General features: G+C 36.2%; 1 protein-coding gene across 1 annotated transcript; it reads right to left on the bottom strand.

Annotated features, from left to right (window-relative positions):
• Positions 1 to 251: 251 nt before the first annotated feature.
• LOC137931715 (transmembrane protein 181) lies at positions 252 to 17558 on the bottom strand. Its single transcript, XM_068775208.1, has 12 exons — positions 17313 to 17558; positions 16970 to 17073; positions 16217 to 16375; positions 15481 to 15583; positions 13762 to 13915; positions 12265 to 12345; positions 10671 to 10770; positions 9299 to 9426; positions 7947 to 8093; positions 4762 to 4864; positions 2203 to 2427; positions 252 to 394 (listed from the first exon to the last, which is right to left on the bottom strand). The coding sequence occupies exons 1-12, from the start codon at positions 17459 to 17461 to the stop codon at positions 261 to 263; spliced, it is 1587 nt and encodes a 528-aa protein (XP_068631309.1). The 5' UTR covers positions 17462 to 17558; the 3' UTR covers positions 252 to 260.
• Positions 17559 to 19518: the final 1960 nt, after the last annotated feature.

Here is a 19518-nt window from a genome sequence, read left to right on the forward strand (position 1 = left end):
CGCAAAGCGAGGTATTGGTGTAGTAGCAATCCGTATTTTTAATACCTTTTTTTACTATATTATCATTACGTTATTTAAATGAGCTATTTATGTGAATGTATAGACATTTAAACCTTTACATCTATAAGCGACAAGGCTGTATAATAATGAGAGGTTAATAAAAAAAAAACAATTGGTTAGGAATAAAAAGAATAGACTTTATACTAATCTTATAACAAGAAAACATATATTTTAGGAAAATAAGGAAATTATCTATGGAATCATATATCTTCGTTAGTGACTCTGTGGTGTGAGTTGAGCGGTCTTCGGCTTTCTTCGTCGGAGCCATAAATAACTTCTTCGTCGGAATCATTGATCATGGAAAACGCTGGATTGTCTTTGGTGATGCCAGATTCTGTAAAATACAAATTTATTTGTTCAATGACGTAGGTAATGTTTATTTCGTTTAAGCGAATGTCGCTGGAAACGGGCAGACTTGCGATTGTATGTCGCATCTTCCCGGGATACTATTTTATATAATTCACACTTTGCGCATTAAATATACAGATTTGACCTTCATCACAAATATGCTTCCAGAGTTTGACCTGCAGTGTCCTCTGCTTACCGTACTTATAGGTATCTTTGGGGAGGTTTTGTTTTGCAGTGAGCGTCTACTAATAATTTAATAATAAAAACACACACTTCTAGCCATAAAGCTGATACGTAGGTCATAGTGATATATAAACTTATTCAATTTATAGCTACCATATTACAAGCTATACACTTATCGCATAGCTTGTTGAAGTCACGATCTAAGCGAAGTAGACTTTCTTTGAACATACGTATTGTTTGCAATACGACTCGCCTTAAATAACGCCGCCAATAAGACAACGTGTTGACAGACGTCGACACAACAAACTGCATTCGATACTCTCTACTGTCTGAACTATTTATTTTCGCCAGTGTAAGTCATGTTTTGTTAATTCCAGCCTCACAGGGTACTCATTCTATCAGGATACCCACAACTCACCTAACACCTACTTAGCCTTTAGTCACTCAAGATACTGCACTGGCAACCACCAACGCAGTTACTCCGGCTTAACCACTTTAACCACTTATTTTTCCTGATAAGTTGAACCCTGGAGCCTTCAAAAGTAGAGTGAACAGGTTTCTTTCGAATGGGCGTGTACCACCTTCGTCTTTATCTACACTTTTCATCAGGTGAGATGGAAGACTAACGCCTAATCCATTATATTAATAAAAAACCACGAGTTTGCTGCACTAAAGCGACGTACATATAGGCAAAGACGATAAGGCTTCGTTTTCGATTGCCAGCGCGCTTGGAAAGTCAGCGTGATTTGAATTACGACGCCGCAATGAACAACGTGTTTTGAGAAACGGTCGTAGCGCTTTTTTATACCTCTGCGACTGTCGGATCCCTTTGTTATATTATTTCCTCTGGTGTATAAAGAGCCGTTGAAATGTGTAAAGATAAGAATAGCATAGGTCCCCTTCTAGGTGGAGCCACGACATAGTTTAGGGAAGTCGAAGTATGCGGGTAACATTAGACTGATCGTCGAAATGCTTGCAGATTACGGTTCCGTAAGTACGTTCAGAAAAAGCTATAAAAGCCCCAAGGCACGGAGTTCATACTAGTTAATTCAAAATTAGCATTCCGTATGGAACACTCGTTACATTTATTTTACACAAAAATATTTTTATTTCAATTAGAATATATACCGTACTCCAAAGTCTTTTGAAGGCTTTGAGTAGTTTTCGAATAATTTTAATTCTTGTTTTTAATAATTTTATTACATATCTATTATTTTATTCTGTGTCTCCTTAATCCTAAGATACATATTGTTTTGTCCTGTATTTTCAATATTAACACTTAATTATACGCTGGGATACGTTTAAAAAGTTTCATGATAATAATCAAAAAAATACAATGGCCGGTCTTATCACACGTAGCAATCTCTTTCAGACAACCATAGTATGGATACAGTAGAAGTATAAATAATGGGTAGTTAATGTATACAAAACATACATATATATATAACACACATAAGGTATAATACATATTATAAATTATATCTAGTTAAATAATTTTTTGGAGGACTTAAGTATAAAATTAAAATGTAACTAACTATCGTAGTGTGTTTCTAAGTAAAGATATGTATTACAAAAACAATAAAACTAACAATATGTAAAATGTTATCTCACCATGAATGGATCCAACACCAGGTGAGAACAAATATGCCAGTAGATACATTTTGAAGTTGAACAAGCCGTACAGAGCCATGAAGGGTGCGGATGTGTCGTATTTGACCTTGGGCTGCGAGGCCCAGTGGTCTTGCAGGGCAGCAGGTCCCCACGACTGCATCGCCAGGAAAGTAGTTATACACGTCACCGTCCCTACCACAATTGACAGGCACCGTAGCCTAATGTCTGTAAAAAATGATCAATGGAATTTTACAATTATTTTCTGTCGTACCTTTTACTATTATTGTTTGTTTGTTAAGATTAATAAGGATATCTCATAGGATCATTATGGTTTGATATTTTTGATATATCGATTATAAAAACGATGATTGATTACTGGTATAAAAGCTATAAAGAAATGAGTGTATAGCTTATTTATCAGCAAAGAGCTTTAAAGTATTTCATATTTATTTATTTATTCTATCTAAATAGGACAGGTCAATTACTACTAGCAGTACAAGGTCTGCATTAACAGATGGTAAGTATTAATTAATTTTACAGTACCCGACGATAAATATTACCACATCGACCTTTGGAAAGAGACAATCGGTTAATTTTGGGCATCGTAGAGCGTTATCTCTGTCGCACGAAATACAACGACTGACAAAACGTCACATAGGTAGCGTGGGACAGAGACAGTGCTATATGAAGCCGAAATTAGCCGATTGTCTCTTTTCAAAGGTCGATGTGCGTGCGAAAAAAACGTTTTTCTTACTACATTATCATTAGGTTATTTATTAATTTTGTATAAGGTATATTTTTATTCTTTTCAGCCGGTGGACGCCCACTTCAAGTATAGACCTCCCTGAAAGATCGCCAAGATGACCGGTCGCTGATCGCGATCATATCTACGTCGTCGGTCTACCAAATGGGAGCCTGCCTGCCCACGACGCGTCTACCGGCTTGTGGTCGCCATACATAGAGTATAATACATTTTGATTGATCAATGCTTAATGGCCCGTAGACGTCAAAATTTGTTTTCAATAGAATAAGTAATAAAATAAAGAATAAAAGAAATGTACTTAGCCACCTAAGAGTAATAAGATGATGGAAGGAAGGCGATGAAAGCAAGAAGGAATGAAAGAACAAAATGAAAAAAGGTAAAAACAAAAGAAATTGAGAAAAATGAAAGTGAGTGAAGAATAAAGATAAAAACTGTGTAAACAAAGACCCTGATCCCAACAAATTAAGGGTACGAGAGGCCTCCAATAGCGGGGGCTATAAAAAAAAATTGTTTTCAAGTAAGATCTCTTGTACAAAAATAAACGTTCACTATTATGACGAGATTTGTACACGAAACTAAAATCAGTTTTGTGACTCATATGCGGTAGGATATACAATTTCCTGTAATTTCGTCCTTGTTAGTACATTGAACTAACAACTTTAAGTTTTTTTTTATTATTAAATAAAACAAGACTGTCTTTCGTTAATTTTTTTTTCATCATCATTTCAACCCTAAAACGCCCACAACTGGAAATAAGTCTTCCTCAAGAGATTGACAATAAGAGTGACTGCAAGCGGTATATAAAGTTTTTTCCGGCAACTTTTACAAGGTCTGTCTGTTCATCTTGTAGGATTAGGTCGTTCGCTACGCTTGCCAGCTGGTGATATATTCTTACAACATGGATCCACACAAACACGGATACTATTCCGTTCGGAACAATTAAGAAATGTTTTTATTTTTTGTGTTTTTATAAGTTAAATTACTGTAATTATGGTGTGAAATAAATTTATTATCATTATTATAAATACTTTTTAATAGCATATTTGAGAACAGACACCTTGAGGTTTTTGTCTACCGCCTCGATCTTGTACTCAAATGTATCATCTGTTGACTAAATTATGCTTGGAAGTGCTATTGATTATCTAAAGTATGTGATGTAGATAGGCGTGATTAACACACACCAGATTTTTTAACACAGACGGCTTCACGTTTGTCTTCCTCCTCCTTCATGGAAGTGCTAGTCATAGTCTGCGGCGTGTGAGTGGCAAGATGTGTATGGGTACGGTTGACAAGACGCACATGAGGTTTTGGAGAACAGACGGCTTTACGTTTGTCTACCTTCTCGTCCAATCGCTCAAATATCTTGTCTTGACTATAGTGTGTATGGAAATGCTAGTTATAGTCTGAGGTATGTTAGCGGCGAGATATATATGGATACGGTAGACAACACGCACATGAGGTTCTTGAGAACAGACGGCTTACATTTGTCTACCTTCTCATCCACTCGCTTAAATATCCTGTCTTGGCTATAGTGTATGTGAAAGTGGTGGTCATTGTCTAAGGTATGTATGCGATGAGATGTGCGTGAGCGTGATTGACAAGATGCACATGAGATTGTTAAGAACAGATGGCTTAATGTTTGATTGCTTCCTCGTCCTTTGGCTCAAATATCTCATGCGTTGACTATATATTGAAATAATTAAAAATGCTCATGAAACTAAATATATTGTACTTTTTCGTCATATGTCAGAGTTTTTGGCAGACTAATTACTTGTACTTAATAAAGTGAAACTCACCAAAGAACGGCATGTTCCGCAAATCACTGTAAGCTTTGATTATAAGGACAAGTAAATATAAGAAGTATAGCGTTATGGCGCAGAAGAACATTATCTTGATTATCTGGAAAATAAGATAAAAGAAGAATTATAAAGTGTTTATGATAACATCTACTTTTTCGTCATTGATAAAAGAATAGAGTCTTTTCCTGCTTCTGGAGTTTCTTTCCACATGTTGAAGTTTCTTCTAGCTTCAGCTATAAAGCCTTGTGAAGCAGAGAAGAGTCAAAAATAATATAAAGTTATAACAAAATGAACATCACGATAAGAGTCCTGTTAGGTGTAATAATAGGTTGTCAAATATCTCCCTTTCGTCTTTGTGTCTTTTGAATTTCGCGGCTATGTACAAAGCGCTACAGAGCTCGTATCTGGCAATACTATACATAATTTGAAAGGTCTTGACATAACCTACAAAACGACGCTATGCATGATTAGTTTGGATATTGCGTTCAACAGTTATAGACGTGTAAACATGGAGTTCACTAACGCCGAAATTCGCGCTATTTTAAAGTTTTCCTTCGTTAAAGGCAAATCCGCTAGAGAAACGTTCCGTGAGATTAATGGTGTTTTGGGGGATGGTATTCTATCACTTCGAACCGCGGAGGAATGGTTTCGACGATTCAGAGCCGGCGAAAACGACACCATGGATAAGCCAGCCGGCGGAAGACCTGTGGCGACGAATACCGATCAAATCATGGACTACATCGAGTTAGACCGGCATGTGGCATCTTGTGACATCGCCCAGGAGATAGGAGTTAGTCACCAAACCATTTTAAACCATCTGCAGAAGGCTGGATACAAAAAAAAGCTTGATGTTTGGGTGCCGCCTGATTTGACGCAAAAAAACCTTCTGGACCGAATCAACGCCTGCGATATGCTGCTGAAACGGAACGAACTCGACCCATTCTTGAAGCGGATGGTGACTGGCGACGAAAAATGGATCACATACGACAATATCAAGCGAAAACGGTCGTGGTCGAAGGCCGGTGAATCGTCCCAAACAGTGGCCAAGCCGGTATTGACGGCCAGGAAGGTTTTGCTGTGTGTTTGGTGGGATTGGAAGGGAATCATCCACTATGAGCTGCTCCCATATGGCCAGACGCTTAATTCTACCATCTACTGCGAACAACTGGACCGCTTGAAGCAGGCGATCGACCAGAAGCGTCCAGAATTGGCCAACAGGAAGGGTGTAGTGTTCCACCAGGACAACGCCAGACCACACACTTCGTTGATGACTCGTCAGAAGCTACGGGAGCTCGGATGGGAGGTTTTATCACATCCATCATATAGCCCGGACATAGCGCCAAGTGATTACCACCTGTTCCTGTCCATGGCGAACGCCCTTGGTGGTGTAAAGTTGAACTCAAAAGAGATTTGTGAAAAGTGGCTGTCCGAGTTCTTCGCAAATAAGGAGGGGGGCTTCTACGAGGGAGGTATTATGAAGTTGCCGTCTAGATGGAAACAGATTATCGAACAAAACGGCGCATATTTGAACTAAATCCGATCACTGTAACAATTTTTATAAAGCATTGAATAAAGAGCAAAAAAGCGGAAGGGAGATATTTGACAACCTGTTATTTAATAAATGTATTTTATCTGTCTTTATCTAGAACATAGTCCGAACTTTATTAAGCCAAATCTTTGTATATACCATGTATAAGCTTTTACAATAGGATATACAAACAGAAAATTTCTATTGATAAAAAAAAACAAAGAAACTATATGTGCTAACGATTTTTTCATTGTATATGACTTTGGTACATTATTGAGCAGTAGTAAGGATCGAGACTTGTGAATCTATGACATCTGTCGGTTAAAAAGAGAAAAAGAGAAAGGGAAAGAGATAAAATATAGAGAGACAAAGGGAGAACGAGATAGAAAGAGAGAGATGTTATATTATTTAAAAATGCATGGTCCCGCTGAGAAGACATCTCAAATCTGAGGCATTCAACGAGCATTTGAAACGTCAAAAAGAGATGTATTCAACGTACGTTTAATAAGTAATATTTGAGTTTGAATAACCTAGTACAGGGTTTGTCAACCTTTTATTTGCGGATCATAATCCAACCAAAACTTGAGCATCAATAGAACATGTACGTTAAAATTTATTTTTACATATAATACTTTATTCACCGTACTAAATTAGACCACTTGAATTAATAAAATGGACCACTCGGACAGGTCATAGGTTGCCGACCTCTGGCCTAATATGTTTATTGGTAGCGAAGTTAGGTAGGTTGATATATAATTTGTAATTTACATGATAAATTCCCATCGGATTAATACCGAAACAGATGATTAGCAAGTTGTAGTGGCAGTAGATAGATCATATTGCTGAAAAGATGGCCGACAAAAGCGCAGCGTGGGACATGAACCCACAAAGTGGGCGTGCGAGTGAATCTCTTACAGGTGAAATGAAAATGATTATGGAATCCTTGTACGGAATTAAAATTTCATATATAACTACATAATATGTGATTAGAGATAGATGATATCTAATATATAAAATTCTCGTGTCGCGGTGTTCGAACTTGAACTCCTCTGAAACGGCTTGACTGATTTTTACCAAATTTAATATGCGTATTCAGTAGGTCTGAGAATCGGCTACTATCTATTTTCTATACCCCTAAGTGATAAAGGTTGTTCACACTTAAAAATTTTTTTATATTTTTTTAACGAAATTTTTTGTTTTTATTTGTTTATGATACAGCATACAAGAATACATACAACCATAAATTTTCACCTCTCTACGATCAACCCTTATTTTTTATTTGTAAATTAAAATATCAATTTTTTTTGCAAAACGACGTTTGCGGGATCAGCTAGTTTTTATATAAATATCGGACACAAATCATGGGAGTATCATTCTACAAATTGTAAAAGCCTACAGCAAACTCAGACGTGTTCTATTAGAAGTCACGTAAAGGTTGAAATGCATTCAGCTCAGCTGATAAACACCACAAGGCATAGCACTCAAAGATCGCCATGATGTTTGATCTTGCTCTGCCCGTATCCAAAGACTTCGCGCGAACTTGACTATATCATCAGTCCACCTAGCGGGGGGTTTAAGATTGAAATGCTATCAAAAATAAATCTGTGATAAGTTTGACTTACCGCTTTGTTATTTAAATGAATAAATATCTTACCGGATAACTGGGATCCATAATATAGTTGTATGTAGGGTCTTCATAAGCATAATACTTCTGCCAGATGGTAACGATTATCGCTGGCGTCACCACGAGTCCCACCACGATAGTTTTGAATAAATAAAACGATATGAAACTTCTTTCATTCTGAAAAGATTATTCAATTAATGTTTATTTACACTATGATGTTTGATGCTTCAACTATTGGACTCTCTTGGAAGGCATCGACTATATATTTTTGCTATAGATTGACCACGGCTGGACAAAAGGCTTCCCTAGACCTCTATAAGACCGGTTGGAAGCGGTCAGCATCCAGCTTCTTCCGTCAACCATAAACGTTCTACTTTGCGAATGCTGGTCCGTGGTCTTCATTCCAGAACCTGAAGGCTCCAGCGGTCATGTGCCATCACAGCCACAACTTGTCAATCCGCTGGACCATATTAGTTACTTTTGTTCGTCTTCGGATCTCTTTGTTTCTGATTCAAATCCCAAGCACAGCCCTCTCTATGGTACGTATGATTTAGAATTTAAAAACCAATGCAGAATCCCTGAGCATCGACATATTTACTTCCATTTTGAATAATAATGAAAGTTCTAGTACAAAATAGAACAATACAAGGTTATCTGTGAATTACATCCAATTACATCCAAAGACTACAAAACTAAGATGAACAACTTCGACTCTAACAAAATAACTTATAAATTCGTAGTGAATTTATATGCGTGCAGGAGCCGGAGGTGGTCTTCGTTTTAACCCATAGACGCCAATTGTAATGTATAGGTCTCCACTGAAGATATCTATGGGAGAATATACCATAATCGCCACATTTAGAGGATTGGCGATCGCAGGGTGGTATTATGATATCCACTGGAAATTTATTTGTGAGCAGTGGCAATCCTATATACCTAATATACAGAGATTGATTAATACAAGATAGTGTCCCGGGAATTGAACCCGTAAGCTACGTTCGCAAATCTCACTTCCCTACCATTGGGTCACCACAGATCGATGACATACATATATTTTATAATAAACACGTGAAATCAAATCTATTCAAACTGTAATCATCAGATATTACATTGCACAAAGTGTGAATTGTGTATGATTGTGACTAGGAATTGAACCCTGGAACTGCGTTCGCAAGTCTAAGTCCTCTACCGCTGGGTCATCACTCCCGAGCGAGAGATATAACAGCTAAATTTTTATATATCCTGCCGAAGAAGGCATGCAGCCGATAGTCAAGTCATCTTGCAACGCGCACAATTAAAACTACATTTTTACCTGGTTATAAAATTATGATAACTTCTCTTTTTGATTTAGATCGGAAAGTTTTTTATGATGAAATACTCACTTGTCTAAGACCGTGGTAAAGTGCGAGCCAGGATAACATCACGCAGGCAAGGAACATCGTTTGAAACACTGTATCTATGAAAGGTGCAAAGCATCCCCCAGACACAAGCCGCAGCGGGAATATTGGATCTGTTTGCAGTGTGAATAATTAAATATTTAAAATCGAAGTCCATTGGTTGAATTATACAGGGCTATTGGTTACAGTTGTAAAAGATTTAAATTGGTGAAAGTTTTTAATGGAATCAGGCGTTATTTTGCGGAAGTCCATCCTAAGTAAGAAAAGATTTAGCCACTTCCGCACATGCAGTGGTAGTCGTGCAACAAAGTGCACCGCCCGCCAGCCCGCTGATAAATGCGCATGCGGCAAACAATACGAATTACACAACTGCCACTTTTAAATCACTCAACACGTGTATCACCCCTCCACGGGGCATCTTCAGGAGTTATGTTACACCGATTAGTGCCAAACACAGAGTTCTCTGTGAAGAGAAAGTTGGTCCTTTTCTTACAAAAGTTCATTTGTTAAAATTGTAAATCATTTACACCTATGTCCAATCACACCGTATAAAGTGATCATTCTGATATATTTTAAATTAATATATATTTTCTATTGGAATGCGACAGGCAATTAAATTCTGGCAGTACGAAATCTGCAGGGAAAGATAGTAAATAATTATTAATTTTATCTGTTGTAATTCAAACTCAGAAAATGTTTTTTTTTTCAAAATATTCTCGTTACGTTATGTATTATTTCTTATCATTGATTTTTGGATAGGATGTACCATACAGTAATCGACAAAAAATGAGCTATGCATTGACTTCTTTAAAGGTTGTACATCTATTATCAATCATCTTGTATACGCACGCATATTTGTCATTTATACAAATAAATAGAATGGAAGTATCCATTTGTAAGATTAATACATAGGTACATACAGTATCCGGCGATAAATAGTGCACATCGAACTTTGGAAAAAGACAATCGCCTAATCGGTTTCGTAGAGCACTATCTCTGTCCCACACCACCTATGTGACGTTTTGTCAGTCGTTGTATTTTATGCGACAGAGGCAAAGGTCGATGTGCAATATTGATCGCCGGGTACTGTATACCAAAATTACATTTTTTTAAAAATTTCTGTTTGTCTGTCGGTTTGTTACTTCTGGCTAATCCCAGAACTGTTATGGCTAGATCATTTTAACGGGTCTTATACTGGCAAGTAACTAATGTAATAAGGAGCAACTTAGGCTACTTCTATTTTAGAAAAAAAAATTTAACCTAAATATTTTTTTTTTTAAAAATCACGCAGACGAAGTCGCGGGTACAATTAGTTTCATTATCAAATATATATATATTTATAAAGAAATTTACGTACCATTGTAGAGAAGTAGCAGTGGTAACAAAATAGACAACCATTTCTGTTCAATCGCCCAATCTTGAGAAGAATATTTCCTCAATGAATGTGCAAACCAACACTGTAATTAACGTAACATATTTATTTAAATATGAAGCAAAGGCATATGTAGTCCTGACCGTAGAGATTTTTTTTATGACGACATATTTAACTGTTAATCTTAACAGCTTGAGCTATATATTGACTGATTTGTGCTTTTTCACAGTCGATAGATGCCCACTGCAAAACCTTGGGTTCCCCCAAAGACCGCCACATGATGATTGACTTTATTGTCGACGTTCACTTAGTGGGCTACCCTCGTCGCGTTTACGAGAGATTTGATGATAAGTCTCAAATTGGACATAGTGATTGTATCGCATGATGGAATCAGGCCAATAATTTGAATCAAATCAACCTTGCTTGATTACTGCGGCTACGGAACTGTCGAATCGAAACACAGCAGTGTTTATATAAACTTTGACCAATATACTTTGTATTCCTATGCACATAAATGACGTATGAATTAACGGGCAAAGAGAAATTGTGAACCCGTCTATATAAGAAATCTTTTTAATTACGATACAAATAATTATTGTACTGTACTAGACTAGGTCATTTTTCTTGATAATTGTTTCAAATATTAGCTTAACAACATTCTGTGAAGCGTGTCGGAAGAACAATGACAAACTATAGTATGTTATTTGACAGAAGTTATACTGTCAGCTTTGTCCAGCTGAATTGAGCAGGACGTCCGCAAGCTAAAAATTGTACGCTGGCCAATCGTACTCCAGCTATAAGAAAGACATTTGCAGGAATAAGGACTATACCTATGTAGGTGTATAGTGCTGTAGCTACAGCTGTGGTCGGGACCGATGCAGGTCGATCCTGACCGCCCTTGCGCAGGCGCCGATGTCTTGAGTATTAGAGTGATGCGTGTTCGATGCATCGCGCCCGACGAGGGTCTGATGTTTAGTCAATATCGTAGCGTTGAGATGACGAGGGAAAATTTATTTAAATTCCGCTTTGAGAGCGGCGCAATGACCAGAAAGCGGTCCGATGGATAGGAGGCTTTGCGGAAGTTACAGTCTAGACAACTTACTAGCGCCACAGATTGCGTTGAATACTGCTTGTCATTGGTCGCCATCTTGATGAATTTCTAGAAGTGTTGCCATATATTTTTCCGAACTACCTACATTTATATATTACTATTTGATGACATTAAACAAGTTCTACCTATAGTAAGAATTAATCTTATATGGCAACGAATTGGCTCGTATGCTAAGAAGCTACCAAACAAGAACACAGTAATGTTTGTACAGTACCCGGCGATAAATATTGAACATCGACCTTTGGAAAGAGGCAATCGGCTAATTTTGGCTTCGTAGAGCGCTATCTCTGTTCCACACTACCTATATGACGTTTTGTCAGTCGTTGTATTTGCGACAGAGATAACGCTTGTCTCTTTCCAAAGGTCGATGTGCAATATTTATCGCCGTGTATTGTACAATTGTGTTGATAAATGCTTACACTAGTATTTCTTTATGTGTCGGACATAAAAATGTTAAAAGATACTTACGGCCACTGTAAATGTAGTCAATAAAAATATAAAACGAAACCATGTCTCCATTTGAGTAAACGCCGGGTTGTATGTTTTGAACTGTGAATAGAAGAATGTTATTAGCTTTGTAATAAAACAAGTGCCGATGCACTAAACAAGGGTCTGATATGACGGAGAATAAGGAAATGAGTACAGGTGCACCAATTATACGTGGTCAGAAGCCCAGGTATTATCGTTATCATCAATATTGTAGACGAAGGATGCCCACTGCTGGGCGAATTCCAACTATACTCTATATATTTGGTCTTTTTTAAAGATCTTCAATTGGTTGTGAGCGGCCTGCATCCAGCGTGTTGTGCAGATCTTAACAAGCATCAGCGGCAACCTATCTCCTAACTGTATGCGCTCAGTAAATGCGTAAAAAAACATTGTAATTAAAACAACCCGGCGATACAAATTGGAATTAAAAAAAAATAACACAGTCGTCTGTCCATCTTGATAAATCTGGGTTTGTTTTCCAAATTTCTTTTAACTTCGTTAGCTACCACTGCTTTGTTATGACGACATTTAAGAACATTAAAATTGTTCGAATCATTTCAAATTCTAGTTAAAATATTTTTTTAAAAGTAAATACGAAAGAAATGATAATTCAAAACAAATTAAAATATGTAATTATTATTTTTTTAAATTTAAGATACAGTCTTATGAAGAGAAAAAATTAAAATCGTAAGAACAAATACTTTTCGTTTCTTATAAAACACCCACAGATTAAAAAAACTGCTATGCGTAGCTGTCAAAAATATGACGCAAAAAAAATAAACATTGCGTGTAGTGATGTAATCTATAAAAATACTGCGTACTCTAAAGCATTTTAATAAAAATAATTTAATAATGAATATATTATATTCACATTAATATTACAGTGTATATTTATAGTTAGAACCGGAGGCCTCACAGGGACCACTTCCGATAAAATATTTCCGATGTTCTCTCTATCTATTAATATACGAAAATTGACTTAATTTTTTAAATAAGGTATTAACCTATTTACACAGATAAAAAATGAATAATCCACATAATTTTATACATCTATGACTAGTTGTTCCAGTCCATAGATACTAACTGCAAGACATAGGCCTTTCCCTAAATATATCTATGAAGTAATACACAATAATTGTCAACAGGCAGATTCGCGCTATATTATAGTTTTACAAATATATTCACATAGATATCTTGTCTTGCAGGGAATGAAATAGAAAATCTATTTATTTATATATCCATTAGTTTTAGGAGTCGAAAGAGAAGTAAAACACGTGGCTGTTCATATGGAATGCTTGCATTTGAAAAAGGAACATAGCTATTTGTACACCTGTGGGAATCGTATCATAAAGGGTTCCCACAGTCGCGTGGCGTGTGACTCGTTGTGATGACGTTAATATGGTGTTCTAGTTATACTTTATGCATTATATTATTACATAGTTTACATATGATTTATTATATATATATTATACTTACGCAGAATATAATTTCTCTTATGTCATAACGTTTATGAAACTCCTTTAGTCCGTAGAAACGTATGTTTAATACGTAATGTGTGAATTCCAATGAGCCTAAATGCAATACCATTACTTGGTCGCACACCTGCTTCTCACATTTTAGATGTTGTGTTCTGGAATTTTTGAATAATTATTAAAACTAGAATCGTTTCTGGAATTTGAAATAAATATTTTAAATTGCATGTTGCAGGTATCGCTGAATCGATCGCGTTGAGGCAGACTTGCGCGAATTGAATGTCAACCAATGGCAGACGATGGCGCAAGATAGAGGAAAGTGGAAGTCTCTCGTTTCGGAGGCCAAGACCCACTTTGGGTCACTGAGCCAGCGGAGTAAGTAAGTAAGTATATTGTTAACTACAGTAGCAAAACTCATGAGAAGCTTGGTCTTTCCAATCTTTCTATACGAAGCAGAGATCTGGACGCTGAGGATTATTTCCTGGAGACGGATGCTCAGAATCCCGTTGACGCACCGAACCAACGTTTCGATTCTCAAATAACTCGACATAAAAGAGAGGTTATCGACTGTTCAAATATGAATCCTTTTGTTCTTTGGACATGTCACCCGCAATAAGAACCCAATAAAACTTTTGGTGGTGCTAGGTAAAGTGGAAAGTATCCAACGAGATGGAAAGACTTCATCAAAACTGCAAGTTAAGAGTCAGTAAGCGAATGCTCTAACTCCGATTTACACGGCGACAGATAGCGAGAACTTATCTCCAATAGTACACAAACAAGGGTGACTTAAAAATACATGACGTGACGTAAATGTATCCTATATTTCTAAGAACATGAACACAATTTGTTGTAAGAAAAGGACCAATATTTAGCCGCTTCCGCACATACAGTGGTAGTCGTGCAATAAAGTGCACCGCCCGCCAGCGCGCTGATAAATGCGTATGCGGCAAACAATGCGAATCATACAACCGCCACCGCCAAATTACTCAACACGTGTTTCACCCCTCCACGGGGCATCTTTAGGAGTTATGTTACATCGATTAGTGCCAAACACAGATAACAAAGTCGTGTAAGATATGTTGCAACACAAAACTTTAAACACACTCATCGGTAGTGTTATCAGGTCTTTGCCGCGTCATTCATTTACCATAATTGCCACGCTTGGCAGGCGGATTGGGAAACGCAGTGTGATGGTCCGTGAACTAGATTTAAAACTAGAAACTAGGAGCTGGTGGGGCGCCTACCAGTTGCACGGGGACGCTCGCACGTTGCTAAGGCTCTTCGCGGTAGAGCTTTGACGGGGTGTGTTGCTGGAGTGTGCTTGCGAGTTGGGTCGGCAGCGTGGACCACAGGCGAGCCGAAGAGGGATCCGGATCCAACTACGGTTCGCCCACGCTGTTCGCGGTGAGGGAGCGGGCGGCCGCTCACTTAAAACGGGTGTTGTGGCATGGTGGGTGATGTTCTGTTTTGTTATGTTATGTAGAACGCGACGACCTGTGTAAAGTGTTGCAGGTGCAGTGGTTGTTGGTGCACAAAATTTGAATTATATAAGATTATATCCCGGGAATCGATCTCGCGACCTACGACCGCAAGTATCATTCCTCTACCACTAGGCTACCACTGCTCGCGAAGATTTAAAGAGTTCTAAATTCGAATTTCAACTTTCTTTTTTTTAATTTACGTTATCAATAATATCGTTGAAATATGGTCAAATATATCTCACCTATTAGTAGATGTAGATTCAGGTACCAAATTAACAGTAGAATGATCGCTTAGTACACCGTCAATCGATATACTTATTTGGAAGCTTTTGTCGAATATTTCCTCTGAAAAAAAAAGCATAATTACAACTAACATGTATATTTAATGTGATTTATAGGAGAGGATGATATGAAAAGAGCTTGTTATCGAATCCATCAAGGCCTTTAAAAGTAGAAACGGCATTTAGGAATGAGGAGACGACGAGAAGAAGATTCGTTCGCTTAGATTAACCACGCACTTTCATCAATTAGATCAGAAAGCCGTATTCACATCGACCACTTGAAGAAAACTCTTCTGAAAGTACAGAATTTTTTTTTCACAATTTCAAACAAAGTAAAAGAAGCTAAAGAAAAGAACAGAAATGAAAATCAAAAAAAAAATCGAAATATCCGAGGGTAACGACGGAAGAGAGGCGACGTAAAGAAGGAGATAAGGTAAGAAAAAGAATGAAAGAGTTTGTGATGGATAAAAGATGAGATCGAAAATTAAAATTTTAAGTGAAAAATAAATTTTGTCGAAAAAGTCCCTGTAAATGAAATAAACGAAAGGTCATTAAAAACGGGCATGAAAACAAAATAAAATAGATTATAAAAAATAAAATACAATACAATAACTAACAATAATTTTAGTTAATATTATAAATAAAATAGAAAAAATAATTTAAAATAACCAAACGACTTGATTCAAGAAAATCTTACCGTCATTATTATTAGTCAATATCTCAGCAAGGAGCCACAGCTGTTGGACTCTGGTGCCCAGCGCTGGGCTGTGCAAGTGGAACGGTCCTCGGTATAATTCGCTGGTATTCGACAGGACACTAGTTCCCGGCACAGATGTCGTAGACGTTGGGGATGGCCCTGTATATTTTTATACGCGAATAATTTTTTTGTTATCAAAAAAATATTAAAAATTAATTTGCTTCTATCAGAATCTTTAGTACTTTTTTTTCCCTATATTGAAATTAATATCAACTATGATTAGAATAAGTGAAGTTATAAATACGATGTCTATAAAATCATAAGTTTAAAATATGATTTCAGGTTTTATAAAAATGGAATTTGATATTGTGACATAATAACATGTAAAATACTTTTTACCTTACGTTAGTTACTCATTTATTTTATAATCATTTTATAGTCCGGTAAAAATCCGGAATATTTTGGAGAAATTGCATACGCTTATGATTATATAGTGCAAATATCAAAATGCGATGTAAACTGTAATAAAACCAACATTGACGTTGTTTTTCCAAATTTGAATATCATTCGATATTGTCTTCATATTCGAATGTTTATGATTTTAATCAATTAGCTTTTTTAAAGTTTCATCGAATTTAGTTTTTCTAACTCCATCTTATTCGATATATTAGGTTTTTAAATTTAGAATTATATATTCAATAATTATTTATATACAAAACGTTGTCAAGGAAATTAAAAATGTTACATAATAACCTGCCAGTCCTATAAACACGCCTAATCCGAAGCAAGCAAAAAATGCTATAAAAACCATCACAAATTCCCCTTTGTGCATTGAATAGATTCTCATTTGAACGGACCTGAAATTTTAGAAACATTATATAAAGAATTCTATCAGTTTAAAACACCCCTATTAGTAAATTTACAGTTTTATTTTAATTGCCTATATTTTATATTGTTACTAATAAAATGGTATCACAATTAAATGCATTGCAACACTGAAAAAAAAAGATTTATTTTTTAAATTTCGATTTTATAGTAGTATTATTCAATAATTAAAAATATTAAAAAGAAAAGATAAAAAAATGAGTAAACATACCTCTCACACCTATCATGGTGATATGCGGGGGCTATGTATTTATTGAATTCACTAAACAAATCGCTAAATTGCGATAACGTATTCCGTATTTTATAGTTCCAACCACCGGACGGTAGATGATAGGAATATCCCACATTTGCGGTATCCATTGTCGCTTTTGCTACAACAAATGAATAATACACAGTACACTAGCGAGAAATATAAACTAAAAACATCTATAGATTTGTAAAAAAACGTTAGGAGTTAGCTAATATTGTTTTCCCCGCATGCATTGCTTGTTTACAAGTCTATTATTGATTTTAACAGACGTTGCCATGCGAATGAAAATTAGGGTTGTTATGACGTGGCATCGTTACTTATTATTTTGTTCGTATACTTTTTTATCATCCAATTCTTATTTAAACAAATACAAATGTTTCTATAATCATTCCTGGAGAAAATTAAATAATTCTCCGTATACCACAGACAAAATATAATCGTTGTAGACCTCGTCTAGTTTGTCTGTTGTCGGGATATTGATTTTTTGGAATTGTGGACGCTTGAACTTGTTTCAGTAATTTTGAGGTTAGGCGCCGAACTTTTTAGCTAAAGTTCAAATCTCAGGGTTAATTTATATGTCAATTTTATTAATTACCAATTAAAATAATATGAAAATCTTACTTTTTGCTTCATACAGGCAACATGTAAAGAATGATTGGTTATAGGTGTAACAGCTATATTTTATTATTTCTGAAGATGTTAATGCTGTTAGCCCTAAGGCTTTTACAGCTTCATCGGTACTGAGTTCACGGAGCGGAAGGGTCCGTGAACTAGAGTAAAAGCTATATATATATATATAACCAATGTTTTCAGAAATACTAATTCATAGGCAGAAAAGATGTTTTCATAATTTGAATTACCAGGTATTACAACCCCATGTATTACCCCTAACTTATTTCTGGGATAGGAACTTTTATTTTTCTTTATAAACAATTTTTTCCTGAAATAATCTTATTTTTGCGCTCTGCAGTCGTTCCTGATATGATCTTTTATTCTTTTGTTAACTATCTCTTTACAATTCTCCTACCTTTCCCTTTCATCCATTTTTATTTCATTCGCCCATTTTTTCTTATACCTTAACTATTATAATTCTTGTTTTTATTCTATTACTCACATTTGGTCTATTCTAGGATTACATTTTTATAATATTGTTTAGTTTACTTCTTTATTAATTAGCTATATTTTATTAGTATTTAAAATTTTAATTTTAAACCTTAACTTTTGTTTTTTTTTGTCGCGTTTTTTGTAATCGTTCTGCACAGTTTTGGGAACGTTATTCTTGTTTCCTCGTCGTTAATTAGCGAGGTCATAGAGTCCTCGCTAATTTTAATGCCTAACCGGCATTCCGAGTCGACTAGGAGTCCTCCGAACAAGGACAATAGGCTACAAGGTGGACTACGGTCTGGTCCACGCCTGGTTCACAGAAGCATGAGGAGTCCTCCTTGAGCTTAAACCGGTGAAGGTACTCAGAGAACCTCCCGTGCCCCGTGAACAGCTGGTCCAAGACCGCGTCCATCTCGACACTGCTGTCTTTATACTGCTAGAAGTTACTGGTCTGTCGAAGTACAATGGAAAAATAATAATTTAGAGTAATATATTTCACAGTGAACACTAGTAAAACAGCTTTAAAGCTTTTTTTCAAATGAATTCACACCTTTAAAAATATAATAAAACACCCTAAGCAGGACCCAGTATGTGAGTGAGACGGAGATAGAAGAAAGGGCTCTGCATCAGCTGCTGGATTGTCCGGTAATAGCATGAGCGGATGAAATGCGGTCTAGTAGTCCATCTTATACGGATTTTCGAAAGTTTTCCAGAATTAATGTTTTGGACAAAGTAAAAATTGTTGTTAATGTCACATATCGATTATCACTGGCCTCAAATGGCAGCTTGTCGTTCCTTATGTCAGCACAAAGGAGACTGTTAATGTATCAGGTGCTATGGGGAAAAAGATAAAAAAAATTAAATTAGTTTATTCAACATTCGAACTTTTAACAGAACTCTCATTAATCGTCAGCTTACTATTTATAATTGTGAAGCAGGAAGAAAATTCACTAGAGAATAGTGTAAATAGATTTGGATAACATAATAAATATAATTAAAATGTTGTACAGTACCCGGCACCCGCACGATATACGACTGACAAAACGTCACATTAGTTGTGTGG

The sequence above is a fragment of the Battus philenor genome, unplaced genomic scaffold, assembly GCF_028537555.1.
Source record: "Battus philenor isolate CCGP_79_NKW_IND1 unplaced genomic scaffold, ilBatPhil1.0.hap1 SCAF_8, whole genome shotgun sequence".
NCBI lineage: Eukaryota > Metazoa > Arthropoda > Insecta > Lepidoptera > Papilionidae > Battus > Battus philenor.

What these genes read in the sequence shown, in the direction of transcription:
- LOC137931715 (XM_068775208.1), bottom strand. Translation starts at nt 17,461, where the DNA reads ATGGATACCGCAAATGTGGGATATTCCTATCATCTACCGTCCGGTGGT. An exon ending in CGTGTTTATAGGACTGGCAG is followed by an intron (nt 16,376 to 16,969) that starts GTTATTATGTAA and finishes AAAAATATACAG; the next exon opens with GGCCATCCCCAACGTCTACG. An exon ending in TGACTACATTTACAGTGGCC is followed by an intron (nt 10,771 to 12,264) that starts GTAAGTATCTTT and finishes CGTTAATTACAG; the next exon opens with TGTTGGTTTGCACATTCATT.